The sequence below is a fragment of the Corylus avellana genome, chromosome 10 (assembly GCF_965113065.1).
Source record: "Corylus avellana chromosome 10, dhCorAvel1.hap1.2, whole genome shotgun sequence".
NCBI lineage: Eukaryota > Viridiplantae > Streptophyta > Magnoliopsida > Fagales > Betulaceae > Corylus > Corylus avellana.
The window spans coordinates 4,123,682-4,147,265 of NC_142499.1; the positions used below are offsets into that span (position 1 = coordinate 4,123,682).

Consider the following 23,584-nt stretch of genomic DNA (forward strand, 5'->3'; position numbering starts at 1 on the left):
GAACTGGATAATATCTAGTTCATTTAAAATAGAGAGGATCCTAATTCGTCATTCTCCCATTGTCTTTCATACATCCCATTCCCTCCATTCAATTCAATAGATGATCCTTCCCAATGTGTGCTTTACAAGCCAATATCCATTGAGACACTATAGTGTCTTCCTTCCTCTTCCACATGGAATTTTTTATTTTTTTATTTTATTTATTTTTAATTCAATACGGGAAAGATGGTTACTAGGAAGCACAAATTAAGGTGGTACATATGGGCAGATATTAATTTATTAACAGTAATTATCTTTTTTTTTTTGAGTAATTAACAGTAATTATCTGCTATGTACTATTCGCTACTAACATATGCGGATCACGAATAATGATTTTAGAGTATGAAGATACTGTTAATATAACTGCATTAGCATATTCTCTTTATATATATAAAAAAAAAAAAAAAAAAAAAAAATCACCAAAATGACGTAATTTTGGCGTTTAATGCCAAAATGATGTCGTTTTGCATTTTGTATAAAGTTATGTTTAGGTTATTTTGTTTTCTCTCATCTCATATCTCGCGTACTTACACCCACACCATGACACTAGGGCTTAAAAAAAAAAATGAAATAGACCCAAAATACTAAAAACAAGTCCAAATTATTTTGAAAATCATTTAAAATAAGCTATAATAGATATTCAAAGAAGGCCAAAAAGACTACAATAAACCAAAAAGGCCATTACCTAATAGGCAGAAAGCAAAAAATAACTACAAAATCGTGCAGATACGGATATTGCCAATAATTGTATCCGCATTTACATCCCTAGCACAAATCAAGAAGCAGTAAGCTCTCCAACAACTTTCCTAACTAGAATTACCGTACTTGAATTAAATACAAAATAAGTAACAAGAAATGGACCAAAAAATTGCTCAATCATTAGTATCTAGGGCGAAAAATAATTAAACAATCACGACATTTATGTAATATATGAAATGAATAAGTTAATTGAATAGCTTGAAAACAAGCTTGAGTGTGTTCAAAAAATAAATGAACCGAATTTGAACAAATTATTTAGCTTGATGATAAACTCGAACTTGACTCGTATTCGAAAATAATTAAGCAAACAAAATTTGAACATTAAATACTTAGTTCGACTAGGCTCGATTGCAACCATATTCATAGCCTCTACATTGCTTTATCTTATAATATGATTGATAATTCTAAAAATAAAGGAGGGTTACGATGCTTTGTGAAGTCAACATCCTTTCCCATTAAATATAAAAGATGATAAAACCCATTTTGAAAAAAGAAGCACAACTTTACACCCTTCCTTCCTTCTATGTATCCTTTTTATTTTTGTCCATACACCTGCCTACCTACGTACGTATTCAAAAGTTCTCTTTGCACATTGTAGAGCAGCGCTCGCTGTATCGCAATACCACTTTATCTGTCTGTCGACAATTGGTCATATTTGTTTATTCTTAAAGTAGACAATTTATGTTTTATCAGAAAACTTTGTTTTTAACAAAAACAATAATAATAATAATGAAAAAAACATATTAATAAAAATATACTATCTTTTAATGGCAAGGGCATATATACTTACGGTTTGGGAAAGATGAATTGAAAGGACTGAAATGCTCTCCTAGGTTTGTGTATGGAATCTGCATGGGTAAATTTTTGTTTCTTTCTCAAATCAACATAAATCCACAGAGCCGTCTCTTGGGTTTGGAAAAATAATTTTTTTTCAAGAGTAAAGAAAAACCTACCATTTTTCCTCTGCAATTTTCAATATTGAAAAGCAAACAACTTTTTTTTTCTTTCTCAAAAGGTTTTGTTTTTACGTTTATTAATATATTTATACCTTAACTCTCAAATTGTGCCGACCATTATGGTTCATAAAATATGTAGGCTATCCTTAAATGCTTGAAAATGACATTGATAGTAAATATGGCATGACATCCATAGATGCCTGCAGGCTGCAGTCAGTGGGAGTTTTTATGAAGCCTTAAATTCGGTCACTCATGACTGCCCATTTCTCGTGAAAGCCTACGTGAGAAAGAATTTCCTTCTTCGACTTGTTTCCACTTTCCAGACCCACAAATCTCCCTCTCTCTCTCTCTCTCTCTCTCTTTCTCTCTGCTTTTCCTCTCTCTCTGTCCATGGTGTAAGAAAAAGAAAAGCACCTGGACCGTGTGAAGCCTGTACCAAAACCTTGTACGCGGTACTCTTTTTCCTTCTCATCTTTCATTACTCTCGTTCATTCATTCCCAGCAGCCTTGCCTCTCTGGTATTTTCTTTGTTTGTCTCTAAAATCATCTTCTTTTTTGATAAAAGGATTGGCATTCCATGCTCAACCCATGTTACATAATGCGGGCCTTGCATCTCTTTTGTTTGTTTCCTCTTGTTTTGGTTCTTGAAGCACTTCCTTTGATATGGGTCTGTGAGTTTTGGTCCTAAATCTTGATTGGTACACTTATTCCTTGACTGTAAGGGATTTGGTGTGCTCTGCAATGCTCGTGTTTCAAGGAATCTGAAATCCGGTTTCTTGAAACGGTCGAGGGGGACACGGGGTTTTGGATTTCTGGGATTTTTTTTTTTTTATCTGGTGAATGCCTTCTATGGTTCCCAGCAGGGTCTCTGAATCCCTTTGTTGAAGTGGGTGATACAAGCAGCAAGAATAAAAAAAATTGTGAGGAGGAAAAAGTGATTGTAGAGAGAAGTGGGATTCTAAATATTCTGGCCTTCTGATCACTGTTTTGGAGTCTGGAGAATAGATTTTAATTATTTTACCAGTGCTGCCCCAGCAAAAGAAGGCAGCCCTACAATGGCGATTTTGTTCTTTTTCTTTGTTTTGCTAGCTGGGTTTCTATCAAAATCCCAGCTCGTGGGTGCTCAGCTCCATGACCAAACTACATTACTAGCCATAAACAAAGAGCTCGGAGTACCTGGTTGGGGAATCAACAACTCAGATTACTGCTCTTGGCCCGGCATTGGCTGCGGTTCGAACCTTTCAATGGTGGAAAGGCTTGATCTTTCTCGGCGCAACCTCCAAGGTAATGCGACTCTAATTTCTGAACTCAAAGCTTTGAAATGGCTTGACCTTTCTAATAATGATTTCCATGGATCAATTCCTTGGGCTTTGGGAAATTTATCTGAGCTTGAATTTCTTGATTTGTCACTGAATAAGTTTGGAGGTTCGGTTCCTAGAGAATTGGGCAGTCTCAGAAACCTTAGAACATTGAACCTTTCCAATAACATGCTTGTGGGAGAAATACCAGATGAGCTCCAGAGTCTAGAAATGTTACAGGCTTTTCAAATTTCTAGTAATAAATTGAGTGGTTCTATCCCACTTTGGGTGGGAAATTTGACCAATCTGAGAATTTTCGCAGCCTATGAGAATGATTTAGGGGGTAGAATTCCGGATAATCTGGGTTCATTTTCTGAGCTTCAATCCCTGAATCTGCATTCAAACCAGCTTGAAGGTCCGATACCTAAGAGCATTTTTGTTTTAGGAAAGCTGGAAGTTCTGGTGCTGACCCAGAACAAATTAAGTGGTGATCTTCCTGAAGAAATTGGGAACTGCAAAGGCCTTTCTAGTGTCCGAATAGGCAACAATGATCTTGAAGGCATGATTCCTAAAACAATTGGAAATATTAGCAGCCTTACATACTTTGAAGCCGATAGCAACAAGCTTTCTGGTGAGATTGTCCCGGAGTTTGCTCAATGCTCTAATCTCAGCCTCCTAAATTTGGCCTCTAATGGATTTAGTGGAACTATTCCTCCGGAGCTTGGACAGCTCATGAGTCTGCAGGAGTTGATTCTCTCTGGCAACAGTTTGTTCGGTGATATTCCGAAATCGATTCTCGGGTGCAAGAGTCTTAACAAGCTTGATCTAAGCAATAACAGATTCAATGGCACTATACCAAATGAAATCTGCAACATGTCGAGATTGCAATACTTGCTCTTGAATCAGAATTCAATAAAAGGGGAGATACCTCATGAGATTGGAAACTGTTTGAAACTGCTTGAGTTGCAGATGGGTAGTAACTACTTAACTGGAACAATACCTCCGGAGATTGGTCATATAAAAAACTTACAGATAGCATTAAATTTGAGCTTCAATCATCTCCATGGGACATTGCCCCTTGAGTTAGGGAAACTGGACAAGTTGGTTTCTTTGGACGTCTGTAACAATCGGCTCTCTGGTAATATCCCATCTGCTCTTAAGGGCATGTTGAGCTTGATAGAGGTTAATTTCTCAAATAATCTGCTCACTGGACCAATACCCAACTTTGTACCATTCCAAAAGAGTCCAAATTCAAGCTTTTTAGGAAACAAAGGGCTCTGTGGAGTGCCATTGGCCTCTTCATGTGGAGGCTCTAGTGGTTCTGAGCATGAGAATGACCATCATAAGGTCTCTTACAAGATCATACTAGCTGTTATTGGTTCTGGTTTGGCAGTTTTTGTATCAGTAACTGTAGTTGTTCTGCTGTTTATGATGAGAGAGAGACAAGAAAAAGCAGCCAATGCCACAGGGGTTGAAGATGACGTAGACAATAACCGACCAACGATAATCGCTGGCAATGTCTTTGTTGAAAATCTTAGACAAGCAATAGATCTTGACGCTGTTGTAAAAGCGACTTTGAAGGATTCGAATAAACTCATCATTGGCACTTTCAGCACAGTTTACAAGGCAGTTATGCCTTCCGGGCTGATTCTATCGGTGAAGAGACTTAAATCCATGGACCGGACTATAATTCATCACCAGAATAAGATGATTAGAGAGCTTGAAAGGCTGAGCAAACTCTGTCATGATAATCTAGTGCGACCCATTGGATTTGTTATCTATGAAGATGTTGCTCTTTTACTACACCATTACTTACCCAATGGGACATTAGCCCAGCTTCTTCATGAATCTACCAAGCAACCTGAATATGAACCTGATTGGCCCACACGACTTTCCATTGCGGTAGGAGTGGCAGAAGGGTTGGCTTTCCTTCATCATGTGGCAATTATCCACCTTGATATTTCTTCAGGTAATGTTCTTTTGGATGCTGACTTCAAGCCTTTGCTTGGGGAGATTGAGATATCAAAGCTCTTAGATCCATCCAGAGGCACCGCAAGTATTAGTGCAGTTGCAGGCTCATTTGGCTATATTCCACCAGGTAATTTTTTATGGTACTCTATGTTAGAACATAAATAAATGATTAAATTTATCTCTTCCTATAAACTTAAAACTTTTGTGATAAGTGGTATTTAACACTCTGCAGTCAATTCTACAGTAAAGAGTTCGGTGTCTGTATAACCGTTGCTTTTATGAAACTATCACACCCCTGATCCTTTCTCTCATATTTGACTCTACCCATTTGTTTTTGCATTCAGAATATGCATACACAATGCAAGTTACAGCACCAGGAAATGTTTATAGCTACGGTGTAGTTTTGCTTGAGATCCTTACTACCCGACTACCAGTTGATGAAGAGTTCGGTGAAGGGGTAGATTTGGTGAAGTGGGTTCATAGTGCTCCAGCAAGAGGGGAAACTCCAGAGCAGATACTTGATGCAAGGCTTAGTACAGTTTCTTTTGCTTGGAGGAAGGAAATGCTTGCAGCCTTGAAGGTCGCATTACTCTGCACTGACAGCACACCAGCAAAACGGCCAAAAATGAAAAAGGTGGTGGAAATGCTTCAAGAAATAAAGCACAAATGATGGATTATTGTCATGAGTTTTTATGTAGGGAACCAATAGGATCAAGGCTCTGGAAACTGATGATAAATCTTCATATCTTAAAGGAATGGGAATCATGTTTTAAATTTTCAGCTCATTCCTGATTTTATCTTCCACAAAGGACGAGGTGTGGAGGTGGCAGTCCTTCTACATTTGTTCAGGCTGGATAGTTCTCTTGGATCATCTATCTGCTTTTTCTGTATCAAAGGGTTATTGGGAAATGGCAGCTTGTAATCTGTTTTGAGTTGGAAATGAAACTAGGTAGTGGGTCAATGCAAGGAGAGTTATCAAAGGAGACTGAGTTTCTGAAAGTCAATTACAATTTGCTAGTGAAGTTCTCTTATACTTAAAACTGTGTTTAAGATCTTCCATTGTATTCTGCGCAACTCCCCTTTCCATGTTTGATTCTGAATTTTTATTTACATGAAAACATAAGGTGATTTCCTTTTTGGCTCGGTAGGAAGTAAGATGAAAAAGTGAAAGTATATATATGACTATTTGTGGGGGGGGGGCTGTCTTAAGATTTTATGTTATTATGCAAACACGGCAAATGGTTCGGTTTGTTGATGCTTTTTCTATGATGTTTTTTGTTTTTTTTTTTTTGTTAAAGGAGTGTTATGATATGACATAAAGGTAAAAATAGTTTTGAGTATAATACGAATGATTTGTGTTTTGAGTTGTCTGTTAATTTTTTTATTTTGAAAAAGGAAAACAAAAAAAGTTATCAAACAAAGCCAAAGCCAAAGAATCGGAATTTAAACTTTATTATACGGATGCTTTTTAATTATATCGAGCATCAAGTCTATTGCAACTCACAAGTCTCTAGATTTGATTGAGTTTAACCAATAATGTAACTGTTATTCTTTTGAATAACTAAATTGCAAGAATTTTGAACAAATATATTATCTCTGATTCTCTCTGCCTTCTTATAGTAAAAGAAAGTTTACAAATAATACTTAAAAAAAAAAAAAAAAAAAAACTTTTAAAATGTTTTTACATGGGTTAAAATTTGAAAAGAAACAAATTGTGAGTTTAAATTTAAGAAAAAGAAAAAAGATAGGTTCAAATTTAAGAGATAACATAAGAAGTTAAACAAATAAATGTTTTCACTTTTTAAAAAACTTCCATTTATTTTGCAACATTCAAGGAAAACATGTGGGGATAGAATGAGTATAAAATTTGAGACACCAATAATTCAAGAATAGGGACCAATGGATATTGGCCTAATCGGCTGCATATGTTTTTGGGAGTTGCACAAAACAATTCATTTTTGGAGAAGATCACCAGTATGCTTCATTACTCGGTGTGAAATTGCAGCTCAGAAAGGATTACAATGTTTTGTCAATGGTGGTAATAAGATAGACGAATTTTCAAATACAATATAATGGATCGTATTATTTTTTGATCTTTGTTTTGATTCTCTGTAATTTTCTTTTGCTTTGGTCTTTGGTTTGCTGTTGCAATTTTATTTTCACTCATCTATATATTAAAAAAAAATTAAAATTAAAAAGAAAAAAGAAAACCATGATTCTTTGTCCAATAGACAAAAACCAAGGTTGGTGGAATAAATCTGCTGAAATAGATAGGAATCGAGGAGGCACATGATAATGCTAGACATGCATTTTACGCTCAGGCGAATACAATTCGCCTTGCATAATGCCTATGCCCACAATTCTTCTAACGAAGTATTGAAGTTAATGTCGCATTCCAAGTGAAGAAGAAGAAGAAGAAAAAAAGCATAGGAAATTAAAACATAATCACAAGGCAAATATAATTGCAACCAAACATGAAAATCAGAGAGAAACAGAAGAAACTCACTCATTCTTGTTTGTCATAATCACACCTGGCTGAAAATTTATTAGGCAGAACTTATTGTAATTAGATTACAAGTAGCACACCGAACATAAAAATTGGAAGAAAGAAAGAAACTCAAGATTTTCTGACATTTATTCAGATCTATCTTTCCAAGCATCAAAAAGGAAGAACATAGTTTAGGACTAGGAAGTTCTATCAGAGCAGGAGGGAACCAATTAATTGAAAGCATGAAATCTTCAAGATTCAGTGCGGGACTTAACAATGAAATTCTGGCGACTGATGGGATTCATGACCACTGGTGGACCTGCAGTACGAGGCCATGCCTGGAATTTTTTGTCGGTTTCTTCCCACCATTCCTTGTTTGAAACAGTTTTTGGAGTAGTACCTGGATCATCAGAAAAATCAGCAATTGTCTCATCGTATCAAGCCACAACAATAACTTAACAGGACTGAAGCTTCAAGTAATCGTGCTTTACTTAATCTGGTGAATTTGGCAATGCCCAAATGGCTTCACATTTATATAAGTGAAGCTTCTGTCTCTACACTCCTTCTCTTGGATATGGTCCTTGAAGTGTTTCTCTTTATTATCTTTCTTAGATTTACTAAACCTCTCTTTTTTAAGGATTGTACTTATCTCCCATGTAATAGTGTAGTTCAATTTTCAGTAAAATTTTGTCATTCATCAGGGCGAGGGGGAAAAAAAACCTCACCTCCAAATATCTTCTTATCAGCAAGATAATGGTCACATACAAATGCGATTGCAAATGATCCCATGATAGCAGGTACGATGTACTTGGCAGCCATGTTCAAACTGCATCCACGAAAGAGAACCCAATGTCATGGGAGGTATGACACTGAAAACAAATATGCCTATGTGAAATGCACAATAATAAAAGAGGGGAGCATAACCAACCATAAACAGCCCGCTACATTTATTTTAAGGTCCGCATATCTACCACAGGTCTCAGCTATATAACCCAGTTACAATTATCAACTGGAAGTAAATTGTCTGGCTCATATTTTTTGCACATGTTAAAGGTTAGAGCTCTAAATTTACAATAAAGGACAGACTGATAAATAATCTAAACAATCACAGGGGAAAGAAACATGATATATGAATACATTCCTGATAAATATGCTCTCCCATTTAGAAACTGATAACGAACTTCAACTAAGGTGGTAAATAAAATTTCTAGTATATCAATCTTGCATCACAAGGAAATTCATCGACGATGACGCGACGATATCTGTGGGAGCACCACTATCCTCGATTTGTGTATACCCGAGCACCTAAATTATCGGACAACATCCTGCCATCTCTTTAGTGGTACATCAAGTTCAGTCCTCACAATCCTGCACGTTTTGTAATCCCTAACTCTCTCAAGATCATAAACACTCCTCCCCCTCCCACCCCAAAAAAAAATTCGTATGTGCTTTAATAACCAAGCAATTATTCCAAACTAAAGTTAAGAAATTGACACTAAAAGCGACACAAAATCATCTAAATCTTCATCGAGCACTTAATTCTCATAATCTTTGCAAAGTAAACCTCACTAAATCTTGATATTTAACCATAATCTCATGCCTTCTAATTAATTTGTCTCTACTAAGCTCAACTTTTGTACCGCCTGCACTAATTTGTCCTCTTTTCTCTTTTTATATTTTTCCTTTCATTTTAGAGTACCGACTTCTTTTTCCTGTTTGGTTTACAAACATTTAAAAAATGGAGAACTCAGCCAAGACAAATAGTTGACACTCGCATAATTAGGCTGAGCTTCTACTTTTCTCAGGTCCCGACAATGAAAGACGACACTTGGAATTTCTAACCCTCTTTGGAACTTGTTGCCCTAATATTTTCTCAGCAACCAAACAACCAAATCATAGATCTACGGTGAAACAAATTCAAACATTGAATTAAATTGGAACTATATTAAAACATAAAAAGCACACAGAAATCAGCATCCAAACAGATTGAAGAAAAATGAGAAGGAGTCGGAGCCCTAGGCTGTTTCTTATCATTTTTTATCCGTGTAGGTCGAGGAACCAAACAGGCCGTAAGGGTTATAGATTCAAAACTTTAAGAAACAGAGAGAGCCAGAGAGGAAATCACCTGGAGGCTGATCGTCCACGGAGCGTTTCGGTGTTTCCCTTGAACCTTCCAAGGCCCGTTTCTTCTCTACCAAACAGAGAGAAGAAAAAAAAACAGAGAGAGAAGTTTTAATTTTTGTCGTACATATCAACGATGGCGTTTTGGTCTTTGAATTTTTTTAAAACGTGTTTTTATTATTATTATTATTATTATTATTATTATTATTTCGTTTGTTTTATTTTTAAAAACTTTTTTTTTTTTTTTCATATTTTTAAAAATTTAAAATGAAGCAAGAGTTACTTTTGGATGAATGGGTTTTTTATTTTTTATTTTTTAAATAAAAAAAAAAAAAACACATTTTTGATAACTAATTGATAATTTTCATATTAACTAATTGATAATTTTTATATGGACCGAAATTTCCTCCAAATCTGTTTAGAGAAAATATCCTCAAACCCATTTAAAATAGTGCTATGTGTCTATAAACATTTAAAAGACACATTAAATTTAATCTAAATTAGTAAACTGCTATTAATGACATTAAGAATTTAATGTCTTTAAATATTTATAGACACATGACACTATTTTAAATGGGTTGGAGAATATTTCCTCCAAACTGGTTTTGCAAAAATTTCTGTCACTTTCATATTACACATGTTTGGTAACAAATTATCATTACATTTGTGATATAATATTATTAAATTTCGATCAAATAATAATTTTAAAAATTACATCAGTTTTGAGAAGATACAAAGAAATAAGGGTGACATTGCATTGCTCAATTAAAAAACTATAGTGCTAGACACGCTTAGTATTTCTTTGTGGGTGACATTTAGCATTACTCAACGCGAAAACTATAGTGATAGACACGCGTAGTAACCATAGTGTGGTAAGAAATATGTAGCCATCGGATTTGTGCAACAGTTTTTTTTTTTTTTTTACAACCAAAAATGCAATATTTAACCGAATTCCCTAGTTCAGAGATGGTATTACAAACCAACCACAAGATATTTCATCCCAACTCTGTAGAAATAATTGAAGAGAGTTTATAAGATAAATCTGATATCCCGAACTATATAATATTATAATCCATGATCAAGCCTGAAGTTTACATACACCTCCACTACAACACATTAATATTCTTTTTCACATTATAACAATTCAACTTGGAATGGGAAACTCTGAACCGTAGCTTTGAAACTCCTCACAACAAGGGGGAGCAAACAAGAAGACCTCTTCCTGAATGTGTTCATGTGTAAAAAGGAGTGGAAAAGAATGAAAGAATATGAAACGTAACAAAATCATCAATCACTCTGCAACATGCCAAGAAGCTTGGGAGCCTTTGAGCTTTAGGATCATGAGCTCATGAGTGTTGATACTTTCTCATCCATCCCGCGAAAGGTGTATTTATACTTCTAGACGGTCAACAGCCGGCCGCTTTTAGAAAGTTGTCGTATGGACTCGATGCTGGAAGTCTGAAGGAGTGGGGATGTTGTTGGTACTCTGTCGCACATGGCATTGGAACAGGGCTCGGAAATGGTTGGGATGAATCATCAATGAAGTTTTGGTCAATGAAAGGATTGCCAGCCTGCATTTTCATTTGAGTTCACAATATTATTAGAAGCTTCACAAGGAATGCTATAAAAAAGTGAAGGCCTTAGGCATAAAACAGGACTTAATTCCAACTAGACGGTGCATATGATTATTTATCATACAAGTATGTGCTCATTTTAAGTTTTCTAGAGGAAGAAAGTACCCCATGAAAACCCAAATCAAGAAGGGGATAGCTTGCCATCTTCTTCACCTCAAGCTCATGATTTTCTAAAGTGAAGCTCATCCTACTTTCCTGTTTCTGTTGGGCAATCATCACATGAGACATCTTCTGCTGCTTTCCCATGAGTAGTGCCTCACAATTACCAGCCATTTCCCTGTAAGGCACATCAGGTGTAGTACAGACAGAAATTCGTCCAACTTGATGCGCTGTCTCCAAGACCTGGGCATATGAAGCATATCAATAATTATGAAGTGAGAAACCCATTCTAAATCTGACCATTCCTTTACATAAGAGAGGATGAAATGGCCGGCATACTGATTCTAGAAGTTGATTGACACTCAAAAGATTGGGGATGTCTCTGGCCAACTCTGAATCATATTGAGTTTGAATTTCAAATGATTCTGCAAATGAATCATCTTCTATTGAAAAAATTGGAGTAACCTGCAAGACAACAATAATGTCAGTCGTCATGCAAGTCTCAAGCATTTAAAGACATAGCTAGAAGGCATGGAAGATACTTACCTTCGTAAGAGATTCATTGATCTTCGAATCAACCTGATGTATTTTATGCGGACTACCCATGCACAACTGGCGTCCTAGCGGACACATATCATCAGGTAAGAATTCATCGAGTAGCTTCTCCCTTATAATGGACAGTTCAGACTGCAAAAATGCCAAACTTTATTAAAGTAGAACATTACAATATGAATGATTAATTCTTTAAACATTAATGGTAGTATAAGATGCTTAAATAATTCGTATAAAAGCTTTACTTCTGACAAATTTTCCAAGCTCTTCAGAATCTCAGAAGCAAAGGACTCCCTAGTCTGGTCTTCGATGAACTCTATTTCTGAAAGAGATTTCAAAGCTGAACCATCATCTTCTTTTGATCCATAAACATTTGCGGGATGGTCGGATCCAGTTTTAACAGCCTGTAACTTATGATCTTCCACTAAATATAGGAATGGATCAACCTGATTCAAGCAAGATATGAAGACAAAGAAGTTTGAATTTAGAGGTTTTTAATCACCACAAGTCACATGGCAAGAAGCCATAAGGCACTCTTCTTTATCAGACAAAGCACTGCCCTTTATGTGCTTGATATTCATCACTTTAGCAATCAGTCACATGAACAAGAAAAAAAATATCTATTCCTTGAAAAAAATATAGGAACTTTTGAGGCCTTTTTGTACTAAGTATATCACTTACAAGGTTAACCAATGATCATCACTTCATCAGCAATGACTCATACCTACCATTTTATCTAAAAGTGCTGCCTTGGCGCTATGAACTAGAGGATAAATATTGTATGCTTTTGCCGAAAAGAGAATCATCGACGTTGCCAAGGTAAAGAGTGATCTGCGACGTGAAGGTGGCAGTGGCCCTGCAATAGAAGGGAATACAGCTTGAGCTGAGGAGTTGAGATCCCATTTATGAAAAACAAGGCTTGTTCATTCTTTGCTTCATGAGTATGCATGTAATTAAGAAAGACGAATAAAATTTGAATAATTTCAAAGCTAATTATGCCCAACCACTTTATGAAAAAATAGCATTGCATAGCTTCTTACTCTACTCTCCCCATGTTAAGCCCCAAGTACAAAAGGTCACAAGAACATGCAATACATGTAGCTGTCAGCTAGTTTAAATAAAAAATTCAAATCTAATCCATCTAGATGTATGGGACTGAAAGTAGAAGAACAACGTTGAGAGCTGACCTCCTTCATCAAGAGAAATGTTTCGCAAAGAAAATGCTAGCTGAAAACTTCGAACTAGAACCTCATTACTGGAATTCTGCAAGACAAGATGAACTCCAATATAATGGAAAAATAAAGCTCATTAAAAGAAATAAATCATAATTAATGTAGCAAACAGAGAAAGTTCATCCACAGTTGTTAAGTAGAATATATGATTACAGATACCAGTGTAACTTCAATTTATGTGACTAGAACAAAAGTACCAGTGATTACAGATACCAAAGTATCTAAAGAAGAGAATCTGACCAAAAGTACAGAGCAAAAGCATAAAATCATTGTAACATTATTACCTTGGCTCGAGAGAACAGCAATACCAGACTGTATGTATGAGCAATTGCTTCATAGTTATCAGGTGTATTTTCAGGTGAGATGGACTGAGCCCAAATTGATGAAAGCAACAGAGTAATCTGTCGGCTACTCAGCCTGAGGAAATTAGCCTCCTGAGGTTTAATATGAAAAAACAGTCATCAGATTTGAAGGTGAACCAAACTAAGACCATTTTTAAACAAGTGATAGCATTGGACATTTGGACCTTCTAATTACAGAGGTGCTTGGATATAATTTAGGGCCAGCACTTTGCCAGAGTCTTATCCAAGCCCAGTGCCCTTGATATATATATATATATATATAGATTGGGCCCCTGGTCCAGCCAAAATTTTGGCTCTTAACTGATGCCTAGACCAATAGATAATGAGTATCATTTTTGATAGCAGAGTTGAACCAGATCTATATTACATGTAGTTATAGAGGAGTGATACACATCCCAAATTTTCCTCCAAAAAATTAGTTCCTAAATGATGTATCATCATCTCATGAAATTTATTATTTTGAGAAGTGTGTCACCAAATCATGGGATGGTGAGACATCATTTGGAAACCAACTTTTAGGAAGAAAATTTAGGATGTGTAGCATTTTTCGTATTTATAACCCTCTACTTCTATTGTCATCCGACACAAAACAGGTCACCCTTAGCAGCCAAAAACTATACCATGACTGGATGGCCAACCAGGACAGTCCAAAACTAGCAAGCCTTATGATGCAATAGGTATGAATATCCGAGATGGTCAAGCATTGCTAAAAACTTACTGTTTCTTTATTTAAATAGCTCACAGAATTTCCATCAGTTGTCATAGGTGCAGTGGCATTTTTCATGCTATATACCCTAGTGTAAGATGACTTCAATCTATTCAGCATCCCGTTATCAGTATTTCTTGGATCCTCTTCATTGGCACCATTTTCTTTGCTATCCAAAGAAAAACTTTCCCTTGAAGAAATTTTTTCCTTCTTTAGCTTCTCAAAAAGAGCAGCTGAAGAAGAAAAGACAGAGACAGTTCTTGACAGCGTCCGTGGAAGATCAGAGGCCTTATTTGACTCAGGAATAGGTGAGGAGGGACGAGGGAAAAATGAAGACGGCACAAGAACAACAGAAAAAACACGATGAGCTCCAATTCTTGTTTCATGATCTGGATGCACCATAGCTGGGAGTAACTGATGAAACAAAGCCTCCGGGAAAGCCTAAGGCAAGAAAGAAATTTTAAATTAAAAATCAGTTTTTTAAAACTAAAAGTAGCTGAAAGATGAAATAACCGTACAACAATAGGTTCTGTTTCTTGCCTTATTTTGATATGACAAATTGGGCAAGGAGGCTACAATTTGAGCAGTACGATAAACAGCTGAAATTGTAGTTCTGGCTATAACTGTTATAGTTGAGATGTTCTCCAACATCACGGCCATAACACCAAGAATTGGGCCTGCCTCTCCAACCTGTTGGACAATGGCAACTCAGTTTTATTTGAAAAATCCAATAATGGTGGTAGATGTCTGCAGAATATATAGAAAGCATATAAAACTCAGAAAAATATTTGAATTGAGAAGAAAAAACCTAAAATAACCATCACAAAAAAGTAGTTTGGTTCAAGTTTTGATAACCATGAACAATCGAATATGAACTCAGTGAAGTATTTGAAATGAGAAGAACAAAAACATAAGCATCACAAAAGAAAGAAGTTCTGGTTAAGTTTTGATAACCATGAAATTTTGGATACTGAATTAATTCAAGAACTGTAGGGGACTACTACCACCTTATGTGATAACTGTACAAGGCAGTCATCCACTGCTTCCCTAAAACTTTTATTCCATCTTATGACGTCAGCTCCCAGATCTGCATCATCAAGGGAGCAGTGTATGCTCTTCCGCAAATGCCTCATGACATCACTTAATGCACCAAGTATTGCCACAGAAGGCTCGATCTTTGCGTCTTGAACAAGGGAGGTGGTAACCCGAACAATGTCAAGCTGAACACTGGGTTGTTTAAGGACATTTCTGTGATCAAGATGCTTAATTAATATGGAAAGCAAGGAATGTGTATTTTGCCCTGCAAAAGGTAAAGAAGAAAAATGCTGGTGCTGTTAATCATCAAAGAACAACTGAAAAAGGAGGAACAGAACACCATTGATGGTTAAAACGACCTCAAAATGCTAAATAAGTTTAGAGATACAAAAGTACCAGAAGTATCCATTAAAAACTGCATATCTTTTAGGACTGGGAAGGCAAGACCATGTTCAGGTGACCATAAATTCCCATTATCAAAGTAACGGAATAAGGATTCAATAACACGCCGTATGGTTGTAGCCTCCTTGGCTAGCTTTGCCATGTTATACAGGCTGACCTTGGACCAAAAGCAAGGGTTCTGGGCATCTTCCCTGCAGGAGAAACCCAAGAAAAGTCATCAACAGGTAAAGAATTAAACACAAAATAAGTACGTATTTGAAGTATATGGTGCCCATGAGATTACAATGTCACATTTACTTCGCCTTTATCATTCAAAATTGCCTGCCAAGAAGGAAGCCTCATTGAGACATCTGGTGAAGAAGAGACATGACCCTCATTTTTTAGCACCTCTTGCACCCAACGACTCTGGTGACATTGCTTGTCAGGGTCCATGTTCTCTGACTTTTTATTGGGAGCTCCATAGTTTTCCAACACCACTGAAACAAGCTGTTTATTGAATATAAAAAGAAAAAAAAAATGTCAAAAGATCAAATAGGTTATCAACTAGCATATAGTTCTTCACATGGTAAAAATTAAGAGGTGATTCTCTTGCACACATTTACAAAGCTATTTCATTAAAATATAAATGTTAAGATTACTATATGTAAGGAAGGGCAAGCTTATAATTTTACATATTAACTGAGAAGCCTGCCAATCTAGGGTTGAACTCTCACTATCTATTCATACTCTCTCTTTCTCTCTCGCTGTCAACATTGCAATAAAGAAATAGGGGGAAATTCACAAGAAATAGTGAGCTAAACTGAACTAGACCCTGCAACGCCAGTAACACCTATACATTTCAAGCTGTAATCTGGAGATAAATGTCAAAGTATGTAGGTTAGGTGATGTAGAAAGGATGTGGAGAATGTAAGTGTATGTCATAAAATTTGGAATTTGTGATATTTATTTGAGAAAAAGAGAAAGCAAAGTTCAACAATCTTGACCATGGATGGAGGAATCTTCCAAAAAATTCATTGTTCACCATATACATAAAACCCTATGAAGGCGCATATTTTTAAGGAGGATACAACAAAACCACTTTGAAAATAGCTGAGTACCATCTAATAGGCCGCAAAACAGAACTAGGAACAAAGGGAAAGATGACAGGTAGAAGCTCATAAGATTTTTTAAAAGTTGAACTCTTATCGCCTCAGACAAAATTAAGGGCACTAGTCATATAGCAAATAGCCAGTAAAAGGTAGAATGCTTGGCAGTCCATATATATATATCCACATTAAAATGCCCCGCTAGATACCATCTTAGCAGTTTCTATTTTTCTTAGGACCACTGTTCTGGCCAGCCTCTCTCTCTCTCTCTCTCTCTCTCTCTCTAAATATAACAAAAGAAATACCATAGCAGGTATAATATCATCACAAAATGAAAGACTGCTCAAGAAAATAACTTTCATATTTCATGTCTCAGGTTGAATGAGCTCTTCAAATACACAAAACAACTTAATTACCGAGAAACTGCTTTGTGCAGTTCAAAAATTATATACCTACTACACAAAAACTACAAACAAGTAGACAAACTTTATTAAGATTTGAATAAGTCAAAATCTGCTTACATTATCAAACTCGACCGAGATGTGAGAGTATTCACCCATAAACCAAACCTACACAGCAAAATAGACAATCCAATTACCTTTAGAACATAATATACGGGCCACCTACAAGGAAGTATACATAAATATACAAAGGGGAAAACAATAATTGAAACAGAAGATATGGTTAGTTCTGTAATCATTTCAACATATTTTTATGGTAAACGATACACAGGGATCCTATTTCCAAGCAAGAAGAAAACAAAGAAATTAAAATTAGTGGAGTAAATTCAATAATTATGATGGACAAGGAGACATGAAAGTAATTTACTGCTGATGACAAAAACAAGGGACAATACTAAAGAATCCAATGAAAGATGTCCTTATCTTTACTTCATGAGAACATAAAAGATAAAAATTCAAAGCGAAGGGAGGGAAAAAAAAAAGATGGAAACAATTAGAATCTGTCTCAGAAATGCTTCTTTTGATCTCGACATCAAAAGGATGCCAAAAGGCATATGTAAACTAACATTAAATAGATAATTTATCACATGTTAAAAGGAATTGAAACATGGAATTTAATGTTTCTATCAATAAAAACAAAAAGGCATATGGAAACAAAATGCAAATGCGAGAGAATAATGACACCGTTCTAAAGTAAGGAGTACACCTCCCCCCTCAGTAAGAGGATTTATCAGACCATATCAGCATATCTAGAAAGAAGAGCATTAACTCTTAAATTGACCCACTGAGGAATTAAAAAAAAAAAAGTACGACTGTCAAACTTGTACTAAGTGTAAGAAAAAATTATGATCATCCTGCACCATTCTATTCCAGCCTAAACCAATGCCAGCTGTGCACCAACTTGGTCGCATGTCCCAGTGTTACAAGCTGTTTATGTATTCCATAAACAACATTCCCCAACACCAGGAAACCATCAAGAGTGGCACGTGTCATATTCCTCAAATGCCACCACCAGCCACAGTAGTGACAAAGAATCTATAGTATTCCCAAGTCACAGGTTCAACTCACAACATTTCATGAGATTCGTTCTCTACATATCACTCCAGATCCTCGAATTTCAAGCACCACAAAGAGGGCTGATCTACAGAGCAAAAATCAATGGCCAATCTTACATGTAAAGCAGTAGATCTTGGCTAAGAAAGACATTCACCCTTCCAGTGCAACTCACCACAGCAGAGATAGATCAAAACTTGTATGGATATTCATAATGAATCCATTCCGCACACAAGCAAAATCCCAATGCAACAAGGGTTACCTGCCTGAATCCCCATCTCAAAGTGCTCCCAAAAACACCAACTACTTGTTCTTACTAATATCACCAAGACAAGAGAACAAATGCCATGTAAAGAAATAAGTTGTAAGAGTATCTCTGAACGTTTGCAAGCCCCTGATATTCCTTTCCTAAGGTTAGCCTAAGTCAATGAACTATCTTGAGTTATCTTCATGTCTAAATTGAGGGCATTCATACTTTTAGCCCAATCAAGGCTGACACTTTCAAGCCATGGACAACCATCATATCAAAACAACAGTTAGTCAAGTAGTCCCCCAGTCTACTGTCGAATTCCTAACCAAAAAAAATTTGCTTACAAAAACAACTTGAAGCCATGCATCATTACCATGGTAGAAATGCCATCAAGTTCAGAATTACTGCCTTTTGTTGCTTAGAGATTGAGGGAATACAAAAGAAATCAGAATTTAGAATCTTTAAATCTTATTTAGTTGAAAATCACTCCACTCATCTCCTGATAAATTTACTAAGGGAAAAAAGAAGGAACCGATAAGATTCAAAATCTTGTTTCCTCAGAGAAAGAAAGTGATCACAATCTTGCATTTGAAAATACAATAGGATGAATAGAAATACCATTGAAGAAAGGGCTTGGAGCCCAGCTGAACGTAGACTTTGTTCCCTTTCATCCTCCCCCACTTCTTGAGCTAATTGACACAGTTTTGGAATAAAGCCTTCTAAGTTAAACATATAAGTTCCATCGCTCTGCCAAATCCAGTATAACAAAAAGAGTTTAAATTTCTCTATGCAAAAACCTGAGAGCTGGAAATGAAATACACATGAAGCCAAAATATCCTTCATATAATGAATAAATTTTGAAGATCTTAACGAAAAAAACACCAAGGGCACCAACCTGATTATTTAAAAAGTCATAAAGAGTCTGGCATCCTATAATTCGCATTTCATCTTGCCGAGTTTGATCCAGGAGAGTGTGCATAACGCTTAGTAAGCTACTCGCAAACAGAGGCCTATGAAATTTTCAACCTTGGGTTAGCCGACTTTTTAAGGCAGTCATGCAATTTCCAGAAGTTAAGCATTTCTCCAACAGAACTTTACTATTTCAGGAGATGTAAAAGAAAGTACAAAGGAAAGAAGGATAAACTCACATTTGTTCCTTGCAAGAAACCAACAACTTCCTGTAAATGCACATGACAATTTTTACGCATTGAAAATTCTCATTTCTCAATTCCTTGTAACACCTTTGCTCAAGAGAATTTGTAATCTGATCACCAAATTTGCAACTTTCATCAACAAAGCAACAAATTTCAACTAATTAATTATGTATGATCTTGAAAAATTAATCAGAACTATTCATATAATCTGGTTTTTGAAAAATATAAAACTCACGTGACCGGAGACATTGCAAATGAAACAGATGAAGTAAGGCATAAACTTTGAATCCTTTTTTGTTGTTCTTTTTTTTCTTTTTTTTCGATTACATCACTTCTAAATTCAGTTTCAGAATATATTAACATGATTTTTTAAAAAAAATGTTAAGCAACTCACTCACTTCATAGGACTTGAACCCATTACCTCACCCAACAGCCCATTCTTTTGGGGAGTGGAAGTGTCTTTTGACCCCAAAGGCATTTGGCAACATGAAATTTCCAACACATTGTTGCACCAAAAAAAATCACCAATAGCCACAAAGGAGAGAAATAGGAGAATGGTATGAGGATTTAACAATTTGAATGATTCACTCAAGGCAATATGAAGAAACCAATGTGAAAATATTTATACCTATTAAACCTTGATCAGTGCTCACTCATTAGTGATCATGCCACATGTATCTCATTCTGATGTAACAAGACATTACTTTATAACGTCTGTTACTGTAAGACTATAATGGGTACTTGAAACTTTCCCCTATTAGAATTGATAAGTCTTCTTATCTTCAATTGATTTTCTAACATGATATTTGAGCCTTCAACATCTATCACATTCACTTCTAAGCATTTCCACCATAATTGGATAGGGATGCATGTTAGCGTAAATAAAACAATTTGCAGAAAGTACATTTATCCCAATCTTTCGATTTTTACTATATCTCCCCCAATCTACCATTGGAGTTGAAATGACCCCCTTTTGTGGCAAAACTAACAAAATAACCTAGATAAAAAAAATGGAAAAAAAAAATATCATTCCTTTTTCTAATTTTTTTATTAGAAGTATTTTTATCATTTTGGGTCACAAAAGATTGAAACATCGGAGGGGGGGGGGGGGGGGGGAAGGGATTGCAAATTTGTTTGTAGTTAGAGGTCGGTAAATGTAGTTTCCCCAAACAATTTAGTTAGCATTAAAATACAAGCAATCAAGTCATCATTGTCCTCTTGATGATTTGATCATATTGAAGGGATTTGGCTTAAGTTTTGGGTTTGGTTCAACGTTCCACAACAAAAGAACTAATTTATCATCAAAAACCATACCATTCTATGAAGTTTGTTGAAATCAAGGATCCTTGTATTCATTTTTCAAAAGTTAACTTCTTGATCTTTGAAGGGTTCGTGATTTTTTCATGCAGTTGAGGGAGTGTCCTTGATCATTACCCATCATGAACAATTTCTTTATTTTTTTGTGATTCGCCTTTAATCAATTGTTACTTTGTGCTTCACTAGAGTTTATAACTACAGTGAAGTTCACAACAGAGTTATTGAATCAAGATACTGGGAGAGGGCAACAGTGGGAACAAACCTTACAAATATAATTTCCATAAACCAGTATAAGAGTGTATGGAATATATGACTTAAATTCATCATATCCAAGGGAAACTCTTTGCAACAACTACTAGAAAATAAGGCTAATTTATACCAGACAAAATTTCAGTATATTTCAACTTGCACATTATACCTGTATAGCATAATTTAGATACAATGCTTTGCATGAACCAATTTACCTTTGGGATGCGCAAAGGATTTTTAGCTGCATACTCACACAGTTTTCCTATCTTCCGATCATTAGGTCCTTCCTCCTATCAAAATATAAAGAAACAATATTCATACTAAATATACAAAGGATACTGAACAAAGAAAGATTGCATGATCGAATATGTAAGAGAAACAACCTGGTGGTGCAAAACTTAATCAAGCTACAATGCTTATAAAAGAAATCTTTTCTTTCTTTTGATACTAACAATGCTTATACAGGATTTTTTTTCTTCTTCATTTCAGATGCATCTCTTTATTCTTTATTTTTTATCTTTTATTTTTTCTGTGCCTTTTCAGTGTGTTATGTTTACTTAATTGAACGCATGTTTGAAAAGAAGAATTAGAAGACTAAGTTGCTGAATGATCGACATAGGGTGTAACAAGACAAAAAATTTAAACGAGGAGAGAGAAAAGATAGACAACAAAGGATTTTTTTTAAGTGATTATTGAATGCAAAGAACTAAAATTGACGGTTGAGAAAGTAAATCACTCCATGTGAGAGAGATCATTAGAATATCATCTACATGATCAAACCAACTATTTTCTATCAACTTAAACTTTTAGAATAAGTTTATAAAACCACTTTTTAAATCTCCATGTTCACTATACAAGAATGTACTACATTCCACTGAATGAATACTAAAGACTTACTAGAACAAAGAGGAAAATCATCTGCCACTCACATATCCATGCTAAAATCAGTTAAACAATGCTAGAACATTTGAAAAACCACAATAAATATCGGATGGCCAAAGCTCAAGCAACTAGACTGCTTTTCAGTATATCTAGTCTACAAAATCAGACAATGGGTTGGCAGGTTGCCAAGAAAACTCAACTGATACTCGATGCCTATAACTATTTAGAAGCTTAAATCAAGAAGCCAAATAAACATTTTCTAATACATAAACAAACTCCCAAAAGGAGGACTTGAGAAAGCAATTCAGATCCTGAAATTACTAAATCACCATGTGTTCTCCCTCAAAAAGAAACTAAATTTTCCTTTGAATTTTAGTCCCCTGCACTAAAAAGCTTTGCCTTGCCTAGTACACACTAAGTGGGTGAATACCTGTCTTACACACACCAATCAACAGACTACCATGTGGTCGGCCAAATAGATCCTCCTCAATAATGACAATTAAGACAAGAAACAAGCAACTATAATAAAATAGAGATAACCCAAAAACACTAACCTGATTACGAGGAAAAATGTCGGCAATGAGCTTCTTGTACCTCTTGACAGGCTGTCTAGACCTGGCCCGCATCGCCGGGCAAAAGAAACAAAGACTACCGCAGGCAGGCAATACCTGCCGCGAGATGACTCCCGAAACGACGCTCATTTCTCCAATTTCAGATGTATATGATCAGAAATATTTCAACTTGGCCTCAAAAGTTTGCTTTCTTTCCCTTCTAAACCAATCGCGAACTCGGGATTCCGATGCTCGAGAAGGGAAAGAAAGGCTCCCAAGCAAACGGGCGCCTCCCAAAATTCAAGGACCAGCCTGAAATCCAAAATGTGGGTCACTCATAACCTTCAAATGCATCAAATCCGAAACCAAAAAAACGTAAAAAGAAAATCTTTTACAGAATTAAAGAAAAGGGGTTGTGAAGAATGAATCAAAACTGCAATGGGGTGAGAATAGAATTAAGATTGGATTACCTCGAATCAATGTCTGACAAGAGCAGAACAGAGGCTGGAAATCCGTCTAGGCCATGTAAACAAAGGCAAAATACCGGAATTCCAGCATATTCTACCGCTATAATTAATGTTCTGTCTCTCTGTTTTCCTTATTTTTATTCTTTAAATGTGGAAAGAAATTTCAAATTAGAATGCCAGTTCAATGGCCTGCCAATAATGATTGAAAATGTCCGCACGTTAAACGGCATTCAACGTGCGGGCCCCCAAACATCATGGTTCAACGTTGTTAATGGGCCTCGTCCCCTGTGCGGTTGATAGGATGGAGACGAAAGCTGAACCGTTAGATTTCTGGGGTCAACGATGTCTTTGCAGGACATGTCTTGTACCGAAGACCGTGCTGTCTTGACAGTTATTTTACCCGCCCTCGCCACTCTTAACGGTTTTTTTTTTTCTTTAAAGAATTTTTATAACACTTATCA

The 23,584-nt window shown here is 35.9% G+C and overlaps 3 protein-coding genes across 4 annotated transcripts; 1 reads left to right on the forward strand and 2 right to left on the reverse strand.

Annotated features, from left to right (window-relative positions):
* The first annotated feature begins 1,973 nt into the window (after positions 1–1,973).
* LOC132162539 (Leucine-rich repeat protein kinase family protein) lies at positions 1,974–6,054 on the forward strand. 2 transcript variants are annotated; one of them, XM_059572782.2, is made up of 3 exons: positions 1,975–3,038; positions 3,498–5,150; positions 5,368–6,054. In XM_059572782.2, exons 1-3 carry the CDS (start codon positions 2,810–2,812, stop codon positions 5,691–5,693), a joined length of 2,208 nt encoding a protein of 735 aa, XP_059428765.2. In that variant the 5' UTR covers positions 1,975–2,809; the 3' UTR covers positions 5,694–6,054. The 2 variants fall into 2 exon arrangements, with proteins under 2 accessions (XP_059428764.2, XP_059428765.2); XM_059572781.2 differs by having other exon boundaries at positions 1,974–5,150.
* A 1,457-nt stretch (positions 6,055–7,511) lies between these two features.
* LOC132192268 (uncharacterized) lies at positions 7,512–9,746 on the reverse strand. The gene is made up of 3 exons (XM_088511217.1): positions 9,637–9,746; positions 8,237–8,337; positions 7,512–7,911 (listed from the first exon to the last, which is right to left on the reverse strand). Exons 2-3 carry the CDS (start codon positions 8,328–8,330, stop codon positions 7,763–7,765), a joined length of 243 nt encoding a protein of 80 aa, XP_088367343.1. The 5' UTR covers positions 8,331–8,337; positions 9,637–9,746; the 3' UTR covers positions 7,512–7,762.
* A 935-nt stretch (positions 9,747–10,681) lies between these two features.
* Positions 10,682–23,241, reverse strand: LOC132191888 (protein SEMI-ROLLED LEAF 2). The gene is made up of 20 exons (XM_059607009.2): positions 23,127–23,241; positions 22,660–22,968; positions 21,439–21,513; positions 19,652–19,767; positions 19,399–19,513; positions 19,122–19,250; positions 17,261–17,308; positions 15,938–16,140; positions 15,649–15,845; positions 15,225–15,517; positions 14,758–14,907; positions 14,230–14,658; positions 13,434–13,583; positions 13,105–13,180; positions 12,646–12,773; positions 12,163–12,363; positions 11,912–12,052; positions 11,705–11,830; positions 11,372–11,608; positions 10,682–11,203 (listed from the first exon to the last, which is right to left on the reverse strand). Exons 2-20 carry the CDS (start codon positions 22,804–22,806, stop codon positions 11,039–11,041), a joined length of 3,126 nt encoding a protein of 1,041 aa, XP_059462992.2. The 5' UTR covers positions 22,807–22,968; positions 23,127–23,241; the 3' UTR covers positions 10,682–11,038.
* Positions 23,242–23,584: the final 343 nt, after the last annotated feature.